The sequence below is a fragment of the Acomys minous genome (assembly GCF_964271855.1).
Source record: "Acomys minous genome assembly, chromosome: 8".
Classification (NCBI taxonomy): Eukaryota; Metazoa; Chordata; class Mammalia; order Rodentia; family Muridae; genus Acomys; species Acomys minous.
The window spans coordinates 103921764-103947688 of record NC_140489.1 but is presented as its reverse complement, the minus strand read 5'-3'; the positions used below and the strand labels follow the sequence as shown (position 1 = coordinate 103947688).

Sequence of the window (25925 nt, the reverse complement as noted above, 5' to 3'; positions counted from 1 at the left end):
CTGGGAGCGTCAGCCAATGCTGCAGACATTATGTCATGGGACTCTAATTATGAGACACGAATTCACCAGCTGTGTATGTGCTGATCCGGTTGGAAGCAGGAGGGAGGGAGGGAGGGAGGGAGGCTGGTGCTGTGGCTGGGCCACCAGAGGAAGACACGGACTCTTGTTTCTGCTGGGCCACTAACCGGCTGTGTGAGGCTCAGCAACTGTCTCATGTCTCTAGTTCTTAGTTACTGCGTGCCCTGGCTGGATGACCTCTCAGAGCTGTTCCAGCGCTAACAGTCCATTATTTATTTGCTGTGACTCTAGGGGTGACATTCCAGTAAGAAGATGGTTGGAGAGTTGGCAGGTCTGAGATGGTTTGGGATGAAAACATGGGGCTCTGTAATTATTCCCCTAAATTACATAGGACAAGAGACTCTGGTGGTTCCTTTTTTTTTTTAAGTTTGGGTCATCTCTGGGGAACCACAGCTGTCTTGTGTTACCAGTATTTTAGTTTTTGTTTTGACATTCAAGCCCCTTCAGCCTGACCTCATGGAACAAAACCCTCTCACCTGGGTGGATGGAAAGAACACTGACAGACTGACGGCATCAGAAAAGAAGGCAAGAACCACAGGTAACTCTTACAGCAGAGACCAACGGGCTTGCTTGTGTTTGAGCATCAGTCTGCCTACTGAGCCCCGGAAGACCCTGGAGACGTCCAGCTATGAGCAGACAAGGCTCAATGGAAAAGCTGGGAAGGGGAGAACAAGAGACTGGCTCTTGAAATGAGTGGGTCCCCCTAAGATCTTTGGGGAGGGGGACATAAGACAGGAAATAGATTCCTATTCCATGGAGAGATGTTAAAAGGGACAAAGTTGTGTGACTTAGTCATTGAAGGACAGTTGTCCTTCAAAACAAAGAAACAGAGCTAGTTTCGGGAATTATGGTCTACAAAGTTTGATTTCAAACAAACAAACAAACAAACAAACAAACAAAACCTTGGGCAGCCAGGTGCATGCCTGTAATCCCAGCACTCTGAAAGGCAGATCTCTGTGATTTGGAAGCCAGGCTGGTCTACAAAGCAAGTCCAGGACAGTCAAGGCTACAGAGAGAGACCCTGTCTCAAAATACAACTGAGAGTGTTGGCCCTTGGGAGATTGAAGCTGAGACAGATACTGTGTGTTTAAAAAGCAAAACCGAAGGGAGTCAGTCTTCGGGCTATAGCTCAGTGGCAGAGAGCTTCCGTATGTGTGATGCCCTAGGTTCCATACCCAGCAAGAAAACATATACAACAAAGCTAGTTACAGTTCTAATTCTGGCATTTGGGAGGCAGAATTGATATACAGAACCAGGCCAGCCTGGGTTACAAGAACCAAGAAAATCACGATAAACTGAGGAGGCAGGTGGAGGGAAAAATCAAAGATATTTTGATGGCAATTTAGAAACCTGTGCTGAAAGAGTATGGTGGAAAGTTCTGGAATTGGGCGGATAGATAGATGATGTCCATGGGAGGAAAATCCCCAAGACAAGCAGGAGTGGAGGGAAGCGGAGTTGGCAATTAAGTAGGCTCACACGTCGCTTTGGCTGCTAGAGAGGAGGCGGCGATGTAGCTAAGGAGGGAGTCAATATTGTGAGTCAGGCACCGGACGCATAGGGTTGCTGATAGGTGTGGGAATATTTGCCCAGCAGTGGCTGCCACAGACACCCTAGGCCTGAAACTGCAATAAAGACCAAGGGTGTTGATGGCTCAGTCACCATGGGAAACATGCTGGCCAGGTGGGTGTTGGGTTGCAATGGAACCTAGATCAAAGACCATGAGAGCACTTCATCTGCACTGAGCCAGATGGTGTAGGGATCAGGATCAGGAGTGCTGGGCGAGCACAAGGACAGCCATCCTCTCCCCCCGCCCCACCCCTCTCCCTTTCCCCCCCCCCCTCTCTCAAAGGGCTAGAATAGGTCTCCACCTGGGAGAACAGTCTGTGTGGATGCTCCCTTTTTGATATTCATAGACAAACTAGTTGGAGATGCTGAGACTGGATACTGAAAGGAGGTAAGGGGGCCGCCATTTGTCTACACTGATTTTGTGTTGACTTTCTGTATCATTTCCCAGGTGTGGAGACAGGCAAACAGAAGAGACCATTTGTCCAAGGATGTACAGCTGGCTCTCTCATTCAGTCTTATTCAGCCTGATTGCAAAACTATTCTCTTAGCAATGCCTAGGACCTATACAAAAGTGTGCAAATGTGTGCACACACACACACACACTTTAAAAAGGTCTGTATACATGGTGTGGGTATGTCAGTAGAAGTGCTCGCAGGCCAGCCTGATGACCTGAGTCTGAGGCCCAGAAACCACATGGTAGAAGAGAACTGACTCCTACAAGTTGCTCTGACCTCCACATCTACCCTGTGGCGTGTGCGCACACACAATAAATAAATATATCTTAAAACATCTTTATATCAAGGGGTGGAGAAGCAATCTACAGGTCGGGGACTAAAAGCACTTGCCATCCAAGTCTGTCCTCTTGTGGGACTGGGTCAGTAGCCTTAGGGTGCTCCCTTGGGAGCACCCCCACTCACCATGTTGTTCCAGAGTGCAATGGACATCTCAGCATGCCCGCGTTCCGAGAAGTGGAAACAGTCTTCCGAGAAGAAGGTGAGGTCCATGCCCCCACGCTGTGACCAGAGACAAGGAGGAGGTTAACATCTGGACGCAGCTGCCTGCCTCCCCTCCCAGCAGGGGACACAGCAGTTGCCCTCCTGTCCTTTTGATTCCTCTTCCAGCTGCTTCAGATATGGATGGAAAAAAAATCTCCTGGGTTTTGGATTTTGTTTTTTTAGTAAACATGAATATGTAGCTTCCCTAGTTCATCCCTGTCCTGAAAACGAGAATATGATACTTTTTAAGGAAGATTTCCATTCTGGGGTGGGAGGTGACATGGAGGGGCACACTTGGTCATTATAAGTTTTCTCTCTCTCTCTCTCTCTCTCTCTCTCTCTCTCTCTCTCTCTCTCTCTCTCTCTCTCACACACACACACACACACACACACACACACAGTGGAAAGAAAAGATCCACCTTTGGGAGGCTTCCTGGACAAGGCAATAAAAATGGGCTACATCCTTCTATAAGCTTCTGGGAAACAGCTGCAGCCTACCTACCTCATTCAGTGGGACAAGGGTATCCCGGAAGAAAGGCTGCACGACAACTGCAAAGTCCTGGCGCTGCATGTAGCGGTGCACGTACGAGAGGCTGGAGACGCCACTCTGCGGGTGGAGAGGATGCTCAATCCAAGTGGCAAGGCTAGACATGGTCTCCTTTGGCTGCCATGGGCTGGTTGTGATAGGAGTGGACCCACTCTAGACTAAAGGGACTATGCTGGCCCATGCATGGGTTCTTCCTGCTGCAAGGAACACCCACAGCTTAGAGTCCTGTGCTGGCTGACAGGATCAGAGCCAAGGGGCCCTGGCTAGAGAAGCTCTCCACTCACAGTCTCTACTTTATCCTAAGAGGCTAATTCTAAGCCACTGATGACGTCACATTGGCCACAGGCCCTCACTGCATGGAGTATCAGTGAGTCCTTGGCTCTTCAAAAATGCCTAAGAATTTAGGATGACAGGGCTAGAGGGGCCATGGGTTTTAGACTTAAGTACCAAAACACAGACTATAAAAGAGTTAAACTAAGATGCATCCATACTTAGGACTTCACAGTTCATCTGGTAAACGGAGGCAAAAGGGGAAGAAATGAGAAGTACAGATAGCTTGAAGGTCTGGTAAGGTAAAGAGAGAGTGGGGGCGGGGGCTTCTAAGAGGAAGATTACTTACCTCATGAAGAGGGGTTAGTTTGCAACAAAGGCTTTGGGTGGGCTTGTCCCAAAAGAGGACAGTGGTAGTAGATACGGAGGAGTGTTAGGGGCACAGACAGAGGGTGGGGTAAGTAGATGTCAGTAGGGCTACTATTCATGGGAAGGGAAAAATGGAAGTAGGAGCCAGGTACGTCACCCTTCCCCTCATAAAGGTTAGAGGTCAACAGTGGTCTCTGCTGGGTGACGCTACTCTGAAGGCTAATGGCTGTTATTTGCTCAGGCTGAGCCTGGGCCAGGAGGCTGGGTTTCTTCCAACTGCCCCTTTTGGGTTTCCATGCTATCTTTCCCTGGATAAATACTGTGAGGGATAAGATCTCCTTTTAGGGAGCTGCTGCTTGTTCTCAGCCAACCCCTGGCAAACACACGAGGTTCTGAGTCCTCACCGTGGGAGCCTAACATAGCCTCCCATCAGAGGTCCACAGGAGGATGAGAGCATCGAGACTCACCTGGAGGTTCCAGTTCACTTTCTTCAGCTCCTGCATCGCCAAGGGGTTTTGCAAGTATTGAAAGCAACTGCAGTTCTTCCTACGGGACAAGAAGTCTTGTGTGGAGGCTTCCTTGGCCCAGCGCTGTCCTGCTGACAGAGGTTTCTGTCTGTCCACAGGGTACATACAGCCTATGCGGCTCGTTGGATATGGAATGGGGTGAGTGGGGCATGACACACAAGTATACACTTGGGTCCAAGTCAGAGGCCTACGTCAGGAATGAGGTTAAAAAAAGTGGACCATGGTTGGAATGGTAAGTGTTCTCTAGAAATCTCAAGCGCAGAACGGAGGCTTGGTCCCAAGTTCTGGCGCTATCGGGTGGCAGCAGAGCCTACCTGAAGGAAGCGGTGTCACAGCATCGTGTCCTTTGAGCTCCCACCCACTTTGCTTTCCAGCCTCTGTGAAGTGAGCAGCTATGTTCCCCCATATATTCCCACCAAAAACTGTCTCGCCACAGGACCAAGAGGCCATGGAGTGAGAACTCTGAAACTGGGAGCCAAAATAACCCGATTCTCAGAGATTGACACAAGATGCTTGTTTAACAGTTGGAAGGGGTGGGCCCTAAGCGAGGTCGTCCTGCTCTGTGATGACTATTTCACAACTATCTGAGAAGACCCCGGTGGGAGTTTTGGCAATACTTCTTTGATGGCTCCGCCTCTGGACTCACTCCTTTCAGGCCTGAGGCTTTTCAGCTTCACAGCTGGGGAGTCATAGCTGGGCATGCATATGTGAGGACAGAAGGCGTGAGACAACCTTGAAACGTGATACCAGAATCTAAGGAACTGGAGGGGACTTTTCTTGCTAACCATGGCCATTCCACCTGGAGACTGGATCCCTGGAGTCACCTTTACAGGACATCTATTTGTCATCAGTTAGGGACTCCTCAGCCCCAGATGTAGAAACTGAGACCCTGAGACCTCAAAAGGTGGCAAATTCCATCCAGAGTCCCACAGTGACTCTTGCCCATTAGAACACCCAAGCCCTGCCTTTGAAGATGGGATACACACTCTCTCCTGAAAGCCAATTCTAGCCCCAAACATGGACATCCTGCTGAGGTCCCTTTTGGGGGAAGGTTTAATGCCTATTTTAAGATTTATTTTTATCTTATGTGCATTGGTGTTTTGTCTGCATCTATGTCTGTGTGAGGATGCCAGAACTGGAGCTACAGACAGTGGTGAGTTGTCGTGTGGGTGCTGGGAATGGACCCTCGGTACTCTGTAAGAGCCAGCCAGTGCGCTTAACCGCTGAGCCATCTCTCTAGCCCCGGTTTATCCCTGTTTTATAGGCAAGTACTCAGAGGTCCAGAAAAGGCTGTGGGTTCAGGCCCAGTTGTTCCTCAGTAGCAGAGCCAGGGGTTTAGGGATGCTCAAGGTGTCCTTGAAGTTCACTGCCCTCTGCAGAGAGTAGAGTGCCAGCGTGGTCCTTGGACGCAGAAGTGCTGGGGAGGCTTATAGGTTTTGGGGGTATGCCTCATTTGATAAAAAGGAACCTACCCTCTAGGAATGGAGTAGGCATGTGGCTCTATAGGCACCTCCAAGTATTTTTCTAAGCCCCTGGCTTCTGGCCCTGCCCACTCCCGGCAGCCTTGCCCTGTACACTTACTGAACTGCCAGCGGCATGGCACACTTCCCGCCATGGCCCTGGTACAGGCCAGCCAGCTCCATGACCTCCACCACATTGATGAAAACCCTGGGAAGCTGCAGGAAGCAGAAACAGAGGGGTGGGTTGCATGAGCTTGAGGCGGGCGTGGACAAGAAGCCTGGAGGACAGTCTTCGATGGAGCCTTGCCCTCCCCAGGATTACCACAGAAGAAACGGATGCCCAGGGAGGGGCCCATCCACTTCCTCAGGCAGAGAAGCTGAGACCCAGAGAGGTCCAGGTGCTAATAAAAGCCACAGCGGCTGCCTTCAAACCCAGGCCAGCTGGCTCCAGCGGGAACTCTTTGCTATGCCACCGTCCAGCTTCCAAGCCAGTTAGAAGCTGCTCTGCACAGCACTGAAAAGAATTCGCCTAGAAGCACCCACACTCGGCAGTAGTGAGAGAGCAGGGCTGCCTGCAGGATCAGGGAGCAGCCTGCTCACTACATATTCCTACCTCCTCATAAAGGATGTCTAAAGCACGCTGGATGTGCTCCACAGACTCCTTGGTCGAGTAGTTCTCCTGTGAGGGGAAAAGGAGGCTCACTTTAGCTTTCTATTCGGGGAGGAAGAACTGAGTGGCTCCTGTCCCCAAGAGCCACACATTCTTACATTCCTCAGACTTGGCCTGAGGGACCTGGTGGTGTCCATTTTCAGAAATATTCACTCTCTGGAGCAGAGATAAAACTGTTTACATGAGGGGCAGGTGTGCTGGCCCCAGAGGAGCCTTTCCCTGCATCCTGTATCCACAGGCAGTTCTGAGTATCTTCTGGTTCCCAGTGGCCCCTACAGTCCAGGACCCAGCAATATTGAAAGCTCCAAGGGTTAGGTCTTTCCTGCGTGCCCTAGACTCCCTGTTCTGGCCAGTAAAGGAAAGGACTGAGGGAAGAGTCTAGAAGACATGAGCCTGCATAAGGGAAGACAGTCCCACCAGGCTCTTGATGGTTGCTCTCCGTGATCCACCAGGAGCTCTGAGCTGCCTGCCACCTGATAGTGACCGTCAAACATTCTACCAAACCTTCAGAGACCTGGCAGCTGACTTTTCCTGGCCGAATAAAATACAGGATGTCCCCAGCTTAGAACAAGATGTATTCTAAAAGGTGCAGTTTCCAAACACTTGTAAGTCCGGACATGTTTCCTCATAGAGACACACCAGGAATGGGGTCAGCTCCCAGGCCAGCTGGCTGGGGCTGGCTGGTTAACTTATCATAGCCCTGAAGGGCAGCAAGAACACTCTCCAGCTTGGTTCTGTTTTCCCCATTTCCATTTAGAAGATTGTATTACCTCCTCATGCAAGAGAGGGCAAACTCTAAGCAGGCACAAGACAGAAAACCACTGGCCACCTATCTACCAGAAAGTGCCATCTGTGTGCCCTCAATGAGGCCACCACTTCGGTGTGTGAAGACTAGGTCCTTCTAGACATTGGGACCCTTAGGAAAAGCTAAGTCTTTCCTGATCTGTGTGAACCAGAGGCCGCCTGGGTGGAATCGAGTACCCAGAGCCTAGGCTAGCAGGGCACCCAAAAGAAAAGGGCCTGAGTCAGAGCCCACGGTAAGGAGGATGATGGGAGCCAGTGATGTCATCCCCAGGCCCCCAGTGGGGCTAGTCAGGGGCGTGGCTTACCGGATTCTCACAGTAATGACACAGGTCGTTGCCCCCAATGAAGAGTGTAACCAGCTTCCAGTCTTCCTCCAGGTTGATCGTCTGAGGGGACAGAGCCTGAGTTTAAGATCTGGGGACAACTGTTGGTGATACAAAGCCATGCTATCCTGTCAGCTTCTCAGATACCTTCATATTTTTTGTGACGCACAGAGAAAGCATGGAAGTGGTGGTCTCCTCTAGTACCATGCTGCCTTGAGATGATTGGAAGTCCCTGAAGTGAGTGCGTGCGTGCGTGCGTGCGTGCGTGCGTGCCTGGGTGCGTACCTGCTCACACACAGGAGACAGGCTACTTTCCCTTCCCACATCCTCTTAAAGGGCTAAGCTGGATGTGGTCCAGGTTTCTCCCAGCTCATAAAAGGCCTCACACATTATCATGCTCCTCGAATGTGACCTGAGGTGGCCGAAGGAGTCTGTGTCAAAAGATAGAACTTGAAGACAAAGGCAGGGCTTTTAGGGGCTGGCTTCATAGAGGGAGAGCCCAGCGGGGCCAGCATGGCGGCGTAGGTCCAACGAGGCCCCAGAGCTGTGCTTCCTCTTTCAGCCTCCACCATAAAAGGAGTCTCTCCAGGAGCTGGAGTTCCACAGCACAAGAGCAGAGCTTTAGGAAAGAGTGCAAGTGAGATTCTGAGGGGCTGGGGAGGGGAAGGGGGGGTGGGGTAGAGGATTGGACCGGTCAGCCTATTTTTAGAACTCCGTGTTTATGTAAGAGGGCTCTGGGAAGCCAACTCTGGGATAAAGGGCCCAAGGCCTGTGATCTTGGCCAGCTGCCTATGTATGCCACCTTGGCCTCCTGCAGCTAGCCCCTGCCAGGCAGCACTTCTTTGAATTCCTTTAAAGACCAGCCGAAGGCAAGCTGTGGGGGCAATTGAGGGGTCTGTCAGGCCCTGAGACTCCCCAGTTAAAGAGAAGAGCACCTTTTGGGGTGGGGGGAGGGGCGTTCTGTACTCACAGGAGTGCGTCTCATCCTCTCTACCAGGGTCCGGGCCTGGGCCGGCATGTCCCTAGGGAGAAGGCAGAGAGCTTTGATGACACTGTCAGAGCTGCTGGCGGGAGGAACACTTTAAGCTGGACTCTAGGAGGGCTCACTCCCAAGAAAGTCATTCTTCTGAGTCAATCTTGGAGTTTCTGCTCCAGCTCTTTCTTATTAGGAAGCTGCCAGGGACCTGGGGCTACACTGATGCAGACCCTGTGCCTCACTCACCTCTCATATCTAGCATTTGGACAGTCACATCAGAGATTGCCCCTACTTGTGCCATGGCTTTTCACTACAAGCTGAGCTTGTTTGAGTCTTACTCGGTTGCCTGTTTTAAAAATAATCTATTTTATTTTTGAAAGAGTCATGTTCCTAAATTATCCCCCAGCTTTCTCCTTTTCTAGCTCCCATCTCGATATATGAGCCCCAGCAGTCAGCCCTTTGATCCCTGTACTCTTCTCCATCGTTGCTTGGATGTTGATGCTTTTATCCCCCCACTGCCCCCACCCCTGCTCCCGCCCCCCACCTCCCACCCCCTTCCAACAAGACAGGAGGAGAGAGGCAGAGGCGATATGAGCAGGATTGAGGCATCCTTTTTCTCCCCACTGTTTGCTGTAAACTAAGGTACACTGCTAGCTCCTAGACCCTCAGTTATGTGTGGTGGCGGAATAGCACTTAGCAATGAAAAAGAATGACGTGCTCAGCAGCGTGGATGGACTTAGATAACTCTGTGAGTGACAGGCTCACGGGCACACAGGTGTCAAGATTTATCAGACTGTATACTTTTGATTACACATGGTTCCTTGTGGGTCAATATACCTCAATGAAGCTGTTCCCTTAAAAAGACATAGTATTGCACTGGGTGTGGTGGAGCACACCTGCAATTGCAGCACATGGGATATAAAGGCAGGAGAACTGGGAGTTGAAGGCCAGCCTTGGCTACATAGTGAATTTAAAAGGTCAGCCTGGGCTACCCGAGACCCTGTTACAAACCAACAAAATTGAGCTGAGAAGTAAGGTGAGCAAAGGGCACATGGCCAACATAGGGAGCCAACACAAGATGGCTCTCGTCTGTGTGTGGACACAATGGGCAGGTCCTGGCCAGCATGCATGGTGCCATCTATGCCCTTCTCATGGAGAATTTATACACCCAGGATTGTATGGCTAGGCACAGGGTTTGTAAAGTAAAGGCAACCATAGATAGGCTTTAACTTTTAGTAGGCCCAAGTCAGGCTCAAGGGAATTCATGGTAATGAGGCTTTAAGGTTCACTGGGGAAGTGAGGGACCTTTTCCACCCTCTCACCCACTCACCCCCTCACCCTCTCATCCCCTCACTCCCTTGTCCCCTCACCCCTTCACCCTAGCAGCTTCTTCCTACCCCTCAGGCCCTCACCATGCCCTTCTTTTCCTGCATCCTTATCTGTAGGTCCTCCATCTTGTCTCCCACTTCCCTCCAGTGCCCAGGGACACGCCTCATAGCTGTTTCCACAGCTCTGTGAATCTGCACACTTCCTGGGCTTGAGGCAGCAGGCCCTGATATTATCCTGCCTCTCTAAGGATACTGTGAGCCAGCATCAGGAGATTCCAGTTTGAGTGTTGTCGTACCCAACACTGCCTTTCTCCAAACGTTAGCTGTTCTCTGTCTAGTTCCCTGACTGGACTAATTCTTTCAGGGAAAGGATCTTACCTTTTCAGTCTGTAATCTCTCAGTAACACAGATGCTAAAAGCATTTTTGCTGGTTGGTTAATGGAAACGAAGTCAGCTGCCGAATAAAAACTTGAAACTAAATATCCCAACAACGTCTGACTTTTGTATGTATGTGGACTGTATACCATACTAAATAATTACTCCCCTTTAATCCTGTGACAGCTCTGAAAGTCAGGTACTATGGTTAACCACATTATAAAGGAGAAAAACCAAAACTCAGAGATACCAAGCAACTTGGCCAAGGTCACACAGCCAGCAGGTTTCTGAATGAAGATTTGAACACAGAAGATCTGACCTCTGTGTACCTGGTTCTTACATAAGTGCTGAGGATTCATGGGACATCTCTCTCTCTCTCTCTAGGCAAACTCACACTTATCCACACTGATAAATGACAGAGTAGAAATAAGGAAAAGAGACCGATTCTTACTTAAGCCAACCACTTACCTTTGTCATGTGCCCCGCCCCGCCCCCCGACCGCCCCCCTGCTCCTCAACCCTCCCCCCCAGCCTGCCCCACTCCCTTCCCCTCCCCCCACTGGACAAGAGTGGTGCCTGCCGGTGTCAGCTACCTCTCCTACCACCACCTCTGCTCAGGCACAGCTGTTAAGTAAGGCAAGGAGAGAGGGGCATGGAGGAAGGGGGAAGGGCGGAGGCTGGGGAGATGCTCAGTGGGTAAAGTGAGTGTGATTCAAGCACAAGAAACCCGAGTTGAGTCCCCGGCACCCATGTAGAAGCCAGGCACCTCTGTGTGCACCCATAGTCTCAGTGCTGAGGAGGTGGAGACAGTGCACTCCTGAAGCTCACCAGCCAGCTAAGTAGCCATACTGGTTAGCTCTAGGTTCAGAGAGAGACCGGGTCTGAACATACAAGGTGGGGAGGGCGGTGAGCTGGTTCAGCGAGTGGTGCTACACACAAGCCTGAAAACCTGAGTCTGAGTCCTAGAAGCCATGAGGGAAGGAGAGAAGTAACTTCTCAAAGAGGATCATGTTCCTCCCATGTGTACCCTACAACCCACCATACACCACACACACACACACACACACACACACACACACACACACACACACACACACTAAAATTATAGGGCTAGAGAGATGGCTCAGCAGTTAAAAATGTTTGCTTGCAGAGGACAAGCATTCAGTTCCCATGCCAGGCAGCTTACAGCCACCTGTATCTCCATCTCTGGGGATCCTAACCCTGTCCCTTCTGGCCTCTGTGGGTACGTGTGAGCACACACACAACCAAATAGCCATGCGTGCACACATGCACCAAAGCAAATATTTAAAAAAATAAATTTAAGCTGGTGAGTTATTGAGAAGAATGTGACATTGTCCTCTGGCCTCCACTTGCAGGAGCATTATCTGAATTCAAACATCCACACATGTCCGTACTGCCACCTGCCCCCAAAAGAAGGGGAGAGGAAAAGACAGTAGGAGGAGGAGTGGGAGCACTCACAGACCGAGGAGCCAGGCCTTGGTGAGCAAAGCCTGGGCTCCATGCTTGTGACAGTAATCCTAACAGTCACTAGGTGGAGGAGGAGTGGGAGCACTCACAGACTGAGGAGCCAGCCCTAAAGCCCGGGCTCCAGGCTCCTGACAGTAATCCTAACAGTCACTAGGGGCTAGAATAATGGCCCACAGGGCCCAGTGCTTGTAGATAAATAAGTCCTTCCTTATGCGACACTGAGGAACTGTCAGTGCAGTGCGTCCGCAGCTCAGCCCTGGGCCCAGGTTAGGCTTCCAAAAGGAATGTTCTCTATACGCAGAGTGAGTCAAGCCTGTGCCGTCTCCCTGGTGACAAGAACACAGCAGCAATCCTTCTGCAGAGCAAATACCCAGCACGCTCCGCTCTGTGCAGGAAATCAATGAACCCGGTCAGGCATTTCAGCTTTAATTACCTAGGTTGCTGTCAACAACAGAAAGCCCAGTGAAAACAAACCACTGCCATGCTATTTGAAGGGCCCTGACATCTAACTCTCTCATGTCAAAATACAGCTTTCTTTCTTTTCTTTTCTTTTCTTTTTTTTTTTTTTAAGATTCAAGGATATGAGGCACGACAGAGAAAAACAGAGGAAGAGAAAGGAGTAGTGTATGAGACCTTCCAGCCACTTTGCACATGTGACTCATGTCCCCGAGGGTCAGGAGGTGGACACGGACTCAGCAGGGTCAGAGACTGCTCATGCAGAAGCAGATGGGCTCCTTGTGCCTCTATAACAGTGCAGTGGTCAGAGCTATATTCAGGAATGGTCCTTCCCTAACTGGCTAGGTGACCCCAGCCGTTTAAGAAACTCTAGTGCCGGGCGTGGTGGCGCACCCCTTTAATCCCAGCACTCTGGGAGGCAGAGGCAGGCGGATCTCTGTGCGTTCGAGGCCAGCCTGGTCTACAAAGTAAGTCCGGGACAGCCAAGGCTACACAGAGAAACCCTGTCTCAAAAGCAACAACAACAACAACAACCAAAAAAAAAAAAAAAAAAAAAAAAAAAAAAAAAAAAAAGAAAGAAAGAAAAGAAAGAAAAAAGAAACTCTCTATCCACAAGGCCCACATCATAGTACCTGTGTCCAAGGGCGTGAGGACTGCAGGAGATAATGCACACAGAAGGACTGATGCAGGCCCAGCATTCAGGGAATGCCCTGTGTACACTGAGGTTATGACCCGTCTGGGTCCACATAGGGTCTTAGACACTGTTGCCCTCGCCACTTCCAAATTCCCACCTTAATCTCTTTGCTGGTCCCCGCATGAACTCACTGAGCTCTGGCTCCTTCTTCTGCCATATTGAATCCCGCCGTCTCCTCCGAGGTACCAGTAGAGAATCCCAGGACGGAAGGGTTGAACTTCTTCAGTATATCTTTGATGAGGGAGTGAAGCGGAGAACACAGGTGAAAGGCACTGAGGTAGCCATGCAGTTTTGGGGGGCACAGGTGTGCGGCAGGAGGGTCCTTATCTTTCTAGGGCTTGCTGATTTCCTCCCCTGCAGATAGCTCCCTCTTCCCCCACTCTAGGCAGGAGGCCCTGGCCTTGGTGAGGGTTACCATGGGCATGGTACCAGGGCCTCTTGGTGTGCTACTTACTGGGAAGTGTGGTATGGGTCTCCAGTGTCCCATCTCCTCCAATGCTGGGGAAGAGAAAGCAACTCTGTCAAAGTTGCACTGACCTGCTGCCTCCTAAACTGTCACAGGCAGGAGTCAGGCCAGAGAGATTCTGCCCTCGGCCATTGCTCCTACTGCCCTCAGGGCTAACACAAACATCACAGGGTCTCCTTGGATATCAGAAGTAGGCCATGGGCACCTAGGCCTACTCCTGAGCATGTGGTGGGGAACACATTTTCTATACCTCTTTGTTTTGTTTTGTTTGAGACAGGGTTTCTCTGTGTAGCCCTGGCTGTCCTGGAACTCACTCTGTAAACCAGGCTGGCCTTGAACTCACAGAGATCCAATTGCCTCTGCCTCCCGAACGTGGGATTAAAGGCATGCGCCACCACTGCCTGGCTTCTTATGCCTCTTTAGGGGAATATTATCCACAGAGAATGAGCCAAAGAACTCTTACCTCCAGGACAGCCCCCTCCAGGGCGTGTTCACATTGTTGGACTCACTTGGCCGCGCTCCCGTGGCTAGCTGTGAAAAGCAAAGAGCAGCTGTAAGGAGGTGGCAATGCGCGGTGCAGCTATAGAGGCCTTCGGGCTGCGGCCCTCTTGCCGCAGCCAGTGCTCAGATTGGTGGATTTTAGGGCAGGACCCCACTGCCCTCTGTCTCTGTGCATCTGCAGTTTTCTCCCAGACTTTCGCTGAGTCTTCCTGACACCCTCCCCTTCCCCCTAGTGAAGGTCCTTTATTGTGCACTGTTCATCATATCCTTGGAGACAGTCTCAAGCCTGCAATGGACAACACTGGTATCCGATCTGACCTCATCAGTGCTGCATGCTTCCTTCCTGCCACCGGGGCTGCCGAGACTCTCTACGTATCTTTCCACCATTTGCTTCCGATTCGGACCTTTCCGTGTGTCCATCTTGGGGTCTAACGCAAAACACTGTCCCCAATATCCAGCATCCACTTTCTGTCCCTGTGTTTGCTTCTCACCTTTGTTCTGCCCCCCACCCCCAGACAGGGTTTCTCTGTGTATCCTTGGCTGTCCTGGACTCACTTTGTAGACCAGGCTGGCCTCAAACTCACAGAGATCCGCCTGCCTCTGCCTCCCGAGTGCTGGGATTACAGGTGTGCACCACCACTTCCTGATGGATGTTTCCCACCTTTCAGACCATACAAAACGTCAGATGGAAGCACACTGACCTGTCACTCATTTCAAAGCCTGAGGGCCTTGAGCTGCTGGCTCTGTCCTTGCCCTCCCTTTCTTTCTCCTTTCCTGGAGCGCTGAACCTCCTCCCCCCAGCCCCAGAAACCTCTAGTTCACTCTCTCCCATCTCTGCCCACGTCTCTCCCTGCTATCCTTCCCTCTCAGGGCCAAAGGCAAACGCCTCTCCAGCGGGGACATCCTAATCTGCAGGCCACCTCCCTTTGTTGATTCCGTCTTTCTAATTTCTTTTCACTGAAGACTTCTGGAGCTGCCATCTTTTACTTTTCTTAATTAAAAAAAAAAAAGGATTCTACCTCTGGAAGTTACCAATGTCACTCATGTTTGCCATAGTCAATAAGTTAAACGAAGATTAAAAAAAATAAATAAACAACTTACTCCCACCACAGGAGTCTTGCCCCAGGCTGGGAGTGCAACTCAGCTTGCCTGGCATGGGTGAAGACCCAGAACTGCTTCTCAGTACCGCACAAAACTGGGTTTGCTGGCATGTACCCATAATCCCAGTATTCCAGAGATGGAGGCAAGAGGATTAGGAGGCATCCTCAGGAAGTCTGAGGCTAAGCTGGGCTACTTGAGCTCTTCTCCCAAATTAAACAAGAAGCATTGCCTCAGCTGGGCCTAGTAGCTCATGCCTGTAATATCAGCACCTGAGAAGCTAAGGTTTGCTGGGAGTTTGAGGCCAGCCTGGGCTACAGAGCAAGTTGGAGCCAGTCAGGACTATTTATTGAGACCCCCTCCCCGCTTTCCCCCAGCTCACAAAATAAAACAGAAAGAATCATGGCCCTGACTGTCTTACTTCATCTACTACATCATCTCTTTCCCCTGCACCCCTGCACCCCTGCACACGCCCCAGCAGGGTGACATCATGGTTGCTGCGGCCCCGGTGTGCTCCTTCACTACTTTCCCATGTCCACACCGCAATTAAAGTGCCTTCGCTTCCACGTGTTGGTGGTGGTTTGGTTTCCACAGGAATGGACATGCATTTTGAAAGCCCCAGACGTCACCTATCCACTCATGATTCTCCTCCCGAGTCTGATTCCTGCTGTCTTAGCCATTGGGCTGTGAGTGGCTTAGTCCTCCTTTTGGAATTGCTGAGAGAGCATGACGCACACAGCAGTGGCTAAACAGCGGACTAATGCAACTATGCTAGGACTAAGCTGGGTTTCCCTCTGCCCATAAGGAACATGTCCTTAAGTGGGGTGAGGGGCTCTGGGCAATGTGGATGTAAGGTCTAAAACTCTTTAGGACTGGGTTGATGGTGTTGAATTCAGGCAAGTTCAGACATGCGCATCATACTGATGAGATGTTGGGGAACAGCGGGGGCTGGAGAGAGACCGAGTGCACAGGGTAAAGTTTAAGTAGGTCTAAGGAAGATGGGGGGCTGGGATATACACTTCACGCCTGGAAGGGACTGCCTGCTGAGTATAGAGTTGGTGATGAAGAAGAAAGAGCTGACTGTGCACAGCCAGGCTGAACTCTGTGGGGGCCCACTCTGGCCCGTGGCTTAGTACTCACAGTCAGAGAGTCACCCAGAGCGGCCACCACCTTGATGTCTGCTGGCCGGAGCTTGTGGACTAGGAGAGACGAGCAAGAGGACAGCTGGTGGGTGTTGGCTTTTACACTGAGCCTGCCCTAGCCCACAAGTCCCTGTTCTTCCTGAGCCCAGCTGAAGGCTTTACCAGTGCCGCCTCTTCTATTCGCTCAGAACACTAAGGCTCTCAGGGCATGGGCTTGCTGGCTACCATCCAGGACTCATCGGGTGGTCTAGCAGAGCTCAGTGTGGCTCATGTGGGGTAGGCAGCTAGGACTGCATCCTTGGCTGCACCTGTCTCACCAGTGGGGAGAGAGGGGCTAAGGAGAGGGGTTGGAACTTCAAAGAGACAAAAGCATTACTGAGGAAGAGAGGCCTGAGCCCCTCCACATGGGAGCTCAGCAGTAGCCACTCAGCAGTAGCCGCAGACCCAGCCTCTCGGGGCCTCCAAGCATCAAGCTCTACCGTGCAATGGAACCAGCAAGGTCTACTCAGTGCTCTAGGTGCACCTACAGGTCTCTCACCCAACGTGGTATTTTGTGAGGCCCTTCAGGGAAGGAGGTGTGGTGGCCCCACTTACCTGAGGTAGGCATGCTGCTGGAGGGACTCTGCTCTGTACAGAAGAAGTCACTGCCCCAGTTCTAAGTCAGGAAGAAAGATATAGGACCATCACTCTCATGCAGGTGAGGTGCACCTGAGAATAGTGTCAAAGGACTTGCAAATACACACTGGAGGGGCTCTCAGAAGAGTGAGAATAGTTAGTGGTAGGTGTGGGAAATGGAAAGAGGAGAAGTGGGCTTCTGCTTACACACACACACACACACACACACACACACACACACAGGGACACACATATATACTCACACATATATACATATACATAAATATATATACACGCACAAGACTCTCTCTCTCTCTCTCTCTCTCTCTCTCTCTCTCTCTCTCTCTCCAGCACAGCAGCCACAAAGTAGGGGAGAAAACAGTGAATTCTTACAAGTAGTTCTGCAAAGGACCTGGATTTAACGTGTCTAACATGAGAGATTTTACACATCTAACATGAGTACCTTGATGGGCATTAATGGGGTTAAGCTGATTGACATTAATTATGATGCTAGAGTCTAAATAACCAGCTGTTAAAATATTTTGAGAAAAATACTAACGTTTTGTAATTTTGAAGCGCCTAGCTTCTGCACATCTTCCCTATACACCTGTGTCTCCATTTGCCCACTAAACCCCGAGCCATCAATCCCTCCTATGTGCAGAAATGGATACTTGCCACCCTGGATACTCTTGGTCACTGTCCTTGTCTCTAATACAGAGTGGATTTTCCAGGTGCCACGGGGGCAGTCAGGGTGTAGTGGGAGGTAGAAGGCACAGAAATGACAATCTTAGGAAACTGATAGATAACTGACTTTCCCTAAATATGTGCACACTGAGTGTGTGGCATCACCTCTCTACAATGGAGTGTGAATGACTGCCCAAGGAGCCCTGGAAAGGTCATCTGAAGACAAATCTTCTTAAAACATCTCTCTTGAGCAGCCAAGGAGGAACTGTCAGTCAAAATACAGCTCACACCTCAAAGGGAGTAAACTGATTTTTCAGCCCAAAAAAGGAGGAGGAGGAGGAAGAGGAGGAGAAAGAAAAAGAAAGGATAGAGTGACCATGGCCCAGGAACATAGATTTAGGTTGCCTCAAATAACATGTTCCAATGTAGCAATGGTTCTGTGAAGTTTTTATAGTTACAGAACAAAAGAAGTGCATTGACGTAGACATCAGATGTCTAGGTTACAGTAAAGAAGGAAAATGTCCTCTCAAATGCCATCTCTGATGACATTTTTAGCTTTTGGGTTGATGGAAGCAAGTGGCCCGTCTGTTTAGTCACTATATTTTTTAAAAAAAGTTTCCTCTGATAATCACAAGGATTTAAGTTGAGCACAAAGTGGGAAAGTGAAGACTTCCCGAGGGACTAATGGTAGCACAAGATAATTTGGTTCTGGATCTGCAATATTCTAACTCTCTACATCCATGAAATTCTGATGAATCTTGAAGAATCTTTAACATATACGTGGCTTTCATGTGTGTGGGGTGGGGTGGGGTTGGGTAACCAATCGCCACATTTGCTTAATCCAGTATACTAGTTTATTCCAGGGGCCTGCTCAACAGGTCACAGTGACCTCACCAAGCTGCTGAGGTGTTTTATGGAGGCTAACAATAGGCAGACGGGAAAGCTACACTTGGGAAAAGTGCAATTCAAAAGCCAGCACTGTAGACATCTGATAGTTAAGCATGTTCAATGTGGGCTGGCACATACAGATCGGATCTGAGCGTGTCACATGTCACAAAGGAGAGGACACCATGCTCTGCTCTCACCAGGACTTCCCAGGGTCCTGCCATCTTGCTGTATGTACACCAAGTAGGTCCAGAGTAACACCCAGGACAAAGGTAAGTGTTGATGTTGCCTATTAATAGCATTCTACTAGCCAGATAGGATAGCATACGCCTATCATCACAGCACCTGGGAAAGCAGAGGCAGGTGGATCTCTGTGAGTTTGAGGCCAGCCTGCTCTACAAAGCCAAAAAAAAAAAAAAAGTGCAATATATTAAAACAAGCAAATGCCCTTCTAGCCCAGGTTTAAAGTCTGCCAACATTGGAAGAAAAGACCCCTGAGAATGGAGGTTGAAGGTCCAGGGGAACAGGCCCAGCCCTGCTTGGCTCTGTTCACCTCTCCCCATGCAGCAATCAGCACAGTGGCTGGTCCTCTATGTATCCGGTAAGGAAGTGGGAATGCCTGGTTGACAAGACTTCTCGCTCACACAGAAATTTAGTCACTGGTTCAAGCAGGGCCAGCCAGGCTCCTTTGGGTTAACATGAGTCAGAGAGATTCCAGGGAGCCTGGAGATGACACAGCTCCCCGCCACACTGCTGTAGTTGTCAGGGGGACACAGCTGACAGTTCCTTGGCAGCCCCACACAGGCCACGCTCAGTTTTTCGGTTGCCTTGTGAAAGATCTTTCTTCTAGGTGTGGCAGTTCCCGCCTCTAATCCTAGCGATTACGAGGCTGAGGCAGGAGGATCACTGTGAATTAGAGCCCAGTCTGGCCTATACAGTGGGATCATATTTAAAACAAAACAAAACAAAAAACCAAATTTAAACAAAAGCTAGGTGTGGTGGTGCATCCCAGCACTTGGAGGTGGAGGCAAGAGAATCAGGGGTTCAACGTCATCCTTGGTTACCTAACAAGTTTTAGGTCCGTCTGGGGTACATGCAACGCTATCTCAAAAAACAAGTCTTCCCTCAGTCACTGATGACGGGTATGGTCTCCATGCCACAACTAGGGGAGTCTCTCAAGCGCACATCCCAAATCCTCAAACCTTCCATGGCTTCCCTTCACGCTCCACCCAAAACTTAACCTTCGTTCTCAGGCATGTAGGCTGTGTGTGACCCCACCCTGAGCACTGCTTTGACGTCATCTCCCCTACTCCTAGCTCACCACATTCACGTGCCCTGACTCTAGCTACTCAGACCTCCCCGTCTCTCTCTCAGTTACACTCAACCCCACCTCCTGCCCCCAGCATCTGTGCTCTCTGGTCCATTTGTTTGGACTTATTTGGCCTTCCAAGCAGCTGGCATCTCTTTAACCTGCATGTCTTAGTCCCAGTCTCCCCTTCTCAGACAGGCCCAGCATTCCGATGAGTCCCTTGGCCCCTCATTCTTTGTCCCATCTCCCTTCACAGAGCAAAGGCTGTCCCTATCCCAAATGACCATTTTAGCTGTGTCCTAGATGCCCCAGTGCAGCAAATGGAGGGTCCCGTCTGTCCGGTCTACTGTAACTCCCTGACAGTGTATGACACATATTACATGCTTAATGAACAGCAGTGAACTTTCGACTGGGCTCTAACTACCCAGGTCAGGGCCACATCAAATGCTTCTCTGAATCCCCACCAGCCCCCAGCATGGATGTGGACTGGCTCTAGATCCTCCAAGGTGTGGCATGGTCCAGGATCTGGCAAGCCATCTTTGTTGTGTCAATCCGTAAACCCACAGAGCTCTGGAAGCTCAGAGCAGGACTGAGTGATTTGTATCTAGTAAGGCACAGGGTTTGGTGTGGATATGCGTCAGCTTCCTGTTGGGGTGGCCCCACCTCTGGCACAGAGTTCCTTCCCACTGAGTTTAGGTTTCCACCTTCAGGAAGTTGATGGCACTTCATGCCCCCCTGTCCCACCCCCAACACCCACCTCCCTTACCCCCTCTATCCAACTCTGCAAGGCTGAAGTGCTTAATTAAAAACAATGTCACAAGCCCAGGACAGCAAAGGTCAGTGCACACCGGTCACTGGCACTTCCTTTGCTTAGCTGCTGACGTCAGGCAGGCAATGTGAGAACATGTCAGGACTATGCCCGGGCCTCGGTTCTGGACCCTTTTTTGTACATTCCAATTCCCAGTATGTAAGGCGGGTATATTTGTGCTTGAACTAACAGTGAAATCTGCACCACACCCCACGTCCCTGGCAGGTGGGACTGATTTGTGTCTCAGAGACAGAGACATGAGTCATAGGTTACCTCAATGGCTGGCTTGCTAGGGTACATGTAGTTACTGTTCCGGAAGGTTCTCAGGAAGGGCTCATCCTAGGAGGAAAGATAAATTACACTGAGGTTATCTAACAGCATGAAGGCTGCATCTGAGCTAACCACCCTGCCTTCTAGGTTTATTTAACAGGGTTCTGCATTGAAGCAGAAAGGGCTGTGTAGACAGAATTTCAGTCCTTCCTGGAAGGGTTTTTGTAAATGCTTATTAACCAGGGAGGCACAAATACAAGGCTTAGAGAATGCCCTAAGCACCCTGTGGTCTGGTCTCTGTGATCTCATGTAGACTGTAGCAATTACACATCTCCACAGTCCTAGCTCTGGCTTACCTATTTTCTTCATTTCAGCACTTTTCTTTCTGAAGAAGGGTTCTGATTATCAACATATTTCATTATCTGTCATTTTTCTCCCCTGTCTTCTATGTGCTGTGTATCACCCCCTGTAAACTGGCTTCCAGTGTTTCCAGTCATTTTTTCCCTCTTGATTAACCTGCTCGCCAGGGCCTCCTCCTCACCTATCTGCTGTCTAATCAGGGCTGATACTCAGTCCTGTCAACACTCCCAGTCCACCCAGTTGTTGCAGGTGATGGGTTAATCAAAGAAGGGAGGCAGGACCTGAGAAAGAAAACCAGGGGAAAGAACAGGGGGAGGAGGAGGAGGAGGAGGAGGAAACAAAACAGGGTGGAGTGAGGCCTACTTAAGATCAGTACCAGAAAGTAGCAAGGCAGACCTAGGGCTAGGGGAACTCAGTGAACAGGCTTGTGGTGTAAAAAGACCAAGGCTGGACCAATGGAAACCAAACAGGAAAAGGTGGAGGGAAGCCAGACTGTTGGGAAAGGGGGCTTCAGAGATCAGCTCCAGGTGTTGTAAACTGACTCTCCACGGTAAACTCAACTGGGAGAGGTTTTATCCTGGCTCGGAGAAGGGTATGAGCAGGAAGAGGAGAAGAGGAGGAGGAGAAAGAGAGGGGGAGGAAAAAGAGCAGGGTTAAAATGTTGGGGGCCTGTCTCACTGTCAGCACTCCCGTCTGAAAGAGAGGCCAGCCACACTCAGGTGGTGCCACCAGTGCAAGGCAGAGAAGCTTGTAGTGGCAGGCAGGATAGTTAATTAGGCTCTCTCAGATAGGGTGTCATCAGGATTCGCCCCACAGTCACCCCAGGAGGGCAGTCTGGGTACCTTCTACAAAGGATGGACCCACCCCTGTGTCCGGTTCCTGTGCCCAGAGCAATACAGAGATGAGGGCAGGAGATCTGTCCCTTAGGCACAAGAGAGAAGGACATGCGATACCTTGTAAGCAGTGGAGAACTGCAGACCTAGACGTGTGGAATTTGCCACAGGACGGACGCAAGACTTGGGGACGTACATCCCTTGGGACAAGATTGGGCGTGGGTGCTAAATACAATTCTCTCTCCATAGAAAAACTCTGGCTGGAGCTGATACCACCAGAGTGGCCAGCACAAGAGAGAGCAGAAGACACAGACCATTTTTTACTTTTCTGGAAGAGCAAGGAGTCACATAACTATTTATTTATGTGACCACAGGACCCATTTGTTGGGGGAGGGATAAGAGGACAGAGAGACCTTGGGAATCCGCCTTTATTGGCTCTCTGTTGCTGGGTGCACGTGAGTCAGACTGGTTTAAAGGCCCGGGGTGGAGCTGACGTTATGAGAGATTCTGGCTGCTGGCCTGAGCAGGTAGAAGCCATGCAGCCTGGTTTCCGTGGGCTGCCACGGGGTAGAGTCCAGGCAAGAGCCAGCAGTTGAGTCAGCGGCTGTGGAACCAGTCTGCTGCATAGCTAGATAAAAGAAAGTTCTACACAGCCACGAGGGCCTTTTCTGCTGGGCTCTGTAGACACTGAACTCATCCTCTTCTTTCGGTAGGAGCAGGAATCTTAGTGCCATGTGTAGCTTCCAGGGGGAAGTGAGTTTTAAGGGTTTGGAAATATAGGGTTGGTATCTGGGAAAGGAAAGACTGGTGGTAGAGTGAGAAACTAAGGAAGCCGGTGCTTTGAAGTTCAAGAAGGAGGGGGGGGCGGGGTGCGACTCTAAAAATAGACCAGCCTCGGTGAGAGGTTGCACACATAGAAAAAGGAGACAGGGAAGTCTAAGAAGACACAGGGATGCCATTGGGAGGTGGGAAGGGAGGCAACCAGACAAAAATGAAAACAAAAACAAACAAAATGAAGGTGCTTAAGACTTCCCAAAGTCCAGGGAGGGACAGCTTCCAAGGAAGAGGAAGTTAACTGTGACAAAGATGAAGAAGGATACAAGCTGAAAAAAAAAAGACTGAGCTCATTTTCCAGACGGCTCAGCTCTGGAATTAGGGAAAAGAAGGGGCCAGAGAGACGGTTAATGTGGGGAGGTGGAGAATGGTCCACAGAGCTAATCAAGACTCAGCTAAATGTAACTCACCCAGCCTGCAAACACACCTTAAAACTACGGTATACTGTGAAATCCCCCTAGCTGGAACAGCAGAATGTGGTAGCACTGAGGCTGGGGGCCGGCGGGGGGGGGGGTGTGTGTGTGGGGGGAGGGTACTAGATGTACTGGCTCCCAGCTTGCTGCCTTGCCCTTCCCCCAGCCCCCATCCTTCCTGCTTGTTGCTTCTATGTTTAGACAGCCCGGATGAAAATATGCACTGCCTGGTCCCCCGTCAGCTCATGCTGAAATGCGGTGGACTTCTGTATGGCTCTGAGGCACAAGGCAGGGAGCAGATGGCACCTGAGACACTGTGCAGTCAGGCTGGGCTGGCCAACAGATGGACTCCAGGGTTGCTTAGCAACAGCTTCTCCTGAGCTGGGCTTTTACAGGCTCTTAGAGGTTGGCTTGCTCTCCTCACCTCATCAATAGTTAGATTGGGCTCTGTCCAGAATGGAGGAAGTAAGCTTGAAGAGTCTAGGTAGAACATTACTCCTTTGGGGGCTCCCTGCCTGCACTGGGACAGAGAGGGGCATAATTTGCCTCGGGGCTCACAGTGACGGGACTTTCCTTGAGCCAGGGCCAGGCCCCTCAATCTGGTAAACAATATTTTTGTTCGTCACAGGAGGAAAGCCCATGATGGTTGAGAGTTTTGACACACTGGAAGGGGAGCTTGTGGTTGGTAGTCAGTGTGGCTCTAATGATTATTAAAGTGCTGAGCTAATTCTAGGCTGGGGAGGCGGCTCAGTTGGCAATGTGTTTGCCACATGAATAAGGACCCCAGACCCCACACGAGAAGCTAGATGTGGATGTGTGAGCCTGTAATCCTAGAGCTGGGAAGGTGGAAGCAGGAGGGTCATGGGACTTACTAGTCCGCCAGTCTAGGGCAAGTTGGTGAGCTCCAGGGTCATTAGGAGAGCCTGTCTTAAAAACTAAGGTCAGAAACAACTGGAAACATTCAGCATCAGACTCTAGCCTCCATGTGTGCATACATGCACACCCGAACATACATGGGCACACAAATAAAGGAAAATGAAATTATTATGGGATGATGATCATTACTTTAAATCCTCAAAGGCCTCCTACTGCCCAAGTTGTCCAGGCCCCTCCCTCAACACCGTGGGGGAGACTCAGGAGGTGGCACAGAGGAACCTCATCCAAGCATCTAATCAATAGTTGGGATGCGAGGCACCCATGCAGACTGTTAGCTATACGACTTGACTTGCTGTGCTTGAAGTACCAGATCCAGCCACTGAACCCTCTGCTACCACTGCTTTTCTCCTGTCTTCCTGCCAATCTTGCCCATAGTATATCAGATTGAGTCAGGTACTAAAGACTGAGCTGGAAAAGACATCAGACAGGGAACATGGAGCAGGATAGGGGCTCCCCCCCCCTTTTTTTTTTTTTGGAATTCCCCCCTCCCCCAGCAGATATCCCAAGGGAGCTGCAAGCCTAGGCAGAGGCTCTGCCTGGTAGGGAGGGTGGGAGAGGCTGGTGGCTGCCTGACCCAGGCTGGAAACCCAGCCTCCCAGATTAGGTCAGGCACTCCGCTTTTATGGCCACTAAGGGCTCTCTAGCCTTGGCCTTATTTGGTTAAAAAAACCTATAAGACAAGACCAGCGACAGGAGCTGAAGGCAGTGGGAAAGTCAACCTGCCCCCACTCCAGGCCTGAAGTCACGTTTAACCTACTCCTCCTTAAAAGGAGCCCTGAGCTGTCCCTTATGCCAATCCAGGCTGGTCCTCTCGAGTCCTCCCCGATGATAGCTTGGGCGCTCCCTTTGTGGCTTCAATTGTTGGTCTTTTTCATGGGGGAAAACACCCAGTCCAGGCTCTGGGCTCTTGGGTCCCTCTCTTGGACCTCCCACCCACATCTAGACGTTTCCTTCTGCCCCACACTTTCTTGCCCTCTTGGCTTCTGCTGCCTTGACTCCTTTCTCTGTGTGGACCTACCTTTACCACCCATCTCCAAGGAAGCATTCCCTCTCCCCCTCTTCCAAGTCCATCTCTCAGCCTAGGGGTTGAGCAAGCCCACTTAGAGAAGCAGGAGGAGGAGGAGGAGGAGGAGGAGGAGGAGGAGGAGGAGGAGAAGGGGCAAAGCAGTCTCTCTCTTCTTACCTGGCTTGGACAGGTCATGGCTATGAATGCTTTTAGGTCCAAAGTATCTGTTTTCTTTCCTAGTGGTTCAAGCTGATCAGGGGGGAAAAAAAAGAAAGAAAAATACACCAAGCTAGTTTGTTTCTGCTGAACACTCCCTGGCAGCCTCCTGCAGCAGGAAGCTCAGAACTTCATTTTGGGGTCTTGGCTTTGGCTTCAGGATATGTCAGATGTTGGCAGGAACCAGAGCAAGTCATCTGGCTTCCCTGGAAAACTCAAAAACACTTTCTGTGGGGCTGTACAGGGGCTAAAAGGAGATCACATGGTTTCAGCAGCCTAGCATAAGTAATAGTATAACAAAAAGGTTGAATAAATGAGGGTTTTCTGCCGGTGTGTGTGTGTGTGTGTGTGTGTGTGTGTGTGTGTGTGTGTGTGTAGTGTGCATGCACATTTATAAAAGGGTACCATGCTTGTATGTGCTCGTATGGAGGTCAGAGGTCAATGTTAAAGGTTTTTCTCTACTGCTTTTCACATTATTTTTTAAGTAAGGGCCTCTGACTAAACATGGAAGTAACCCTGCTGGATGGCCATGAAGCTCCTTAGATCTCTGCCCTCCCCCAGCCCTGGGGTTATAGAGGAGTGCCCCCTCCACAGCAGCCCTAAAGATCAGGTTTACCCCCTGAA

The 25925-nt window shown here is 50.5% G+C and overlaps 1 protein-coding gene across 7 annotated transcripts in view; it reads right to left on the bottom strand.

Moving 5' to 3' along the window:
• PLB1 (phospholipase B1) overlaps positions 1-25925 on the bottom strand; it is a 142741-nt gene that overhangs the window by 7227 nt on the left and 109589 nt on the right. For 4 of the 7 annotated variants that reach the window (XM_084792749.1, XM_084792750.1, XM_084792751.1 and 1 more), the window contains 14 exons: positions 25263-25334; positions 20707-20772; positions 16727-16787; positions 16131-16189; positions 13855-13922; positions 13380-13423; positions 13057-13156; positions 8580-8631; positions 7592-7672; positions 6426-6491; positions 5934-6028; positions 4293-4371; positions 3142-3246; positions 2562-2657 (listed from right to left, as the gene is read on the bottom strand). In XM_084792749.1, coding sequence (XP_084648875.1) covers positions 2562-2657; positions 3142-3246; positions 4293-4371; positions 5934-6028; positions 6426-6491; positions 7592-7672; positions 8580-8631; positions 13057-13156; positions 13380-13423; positions 13855-13922; positions 16131-16189; positions 16727-16787; positions 20707-20772; positions 25263-25334 — 1044 coding nt within the window. The other 3 variants (XM_084792754.1, XM_084792753.1, XM_084792755.1) reach the window with 3 other exon arrangements.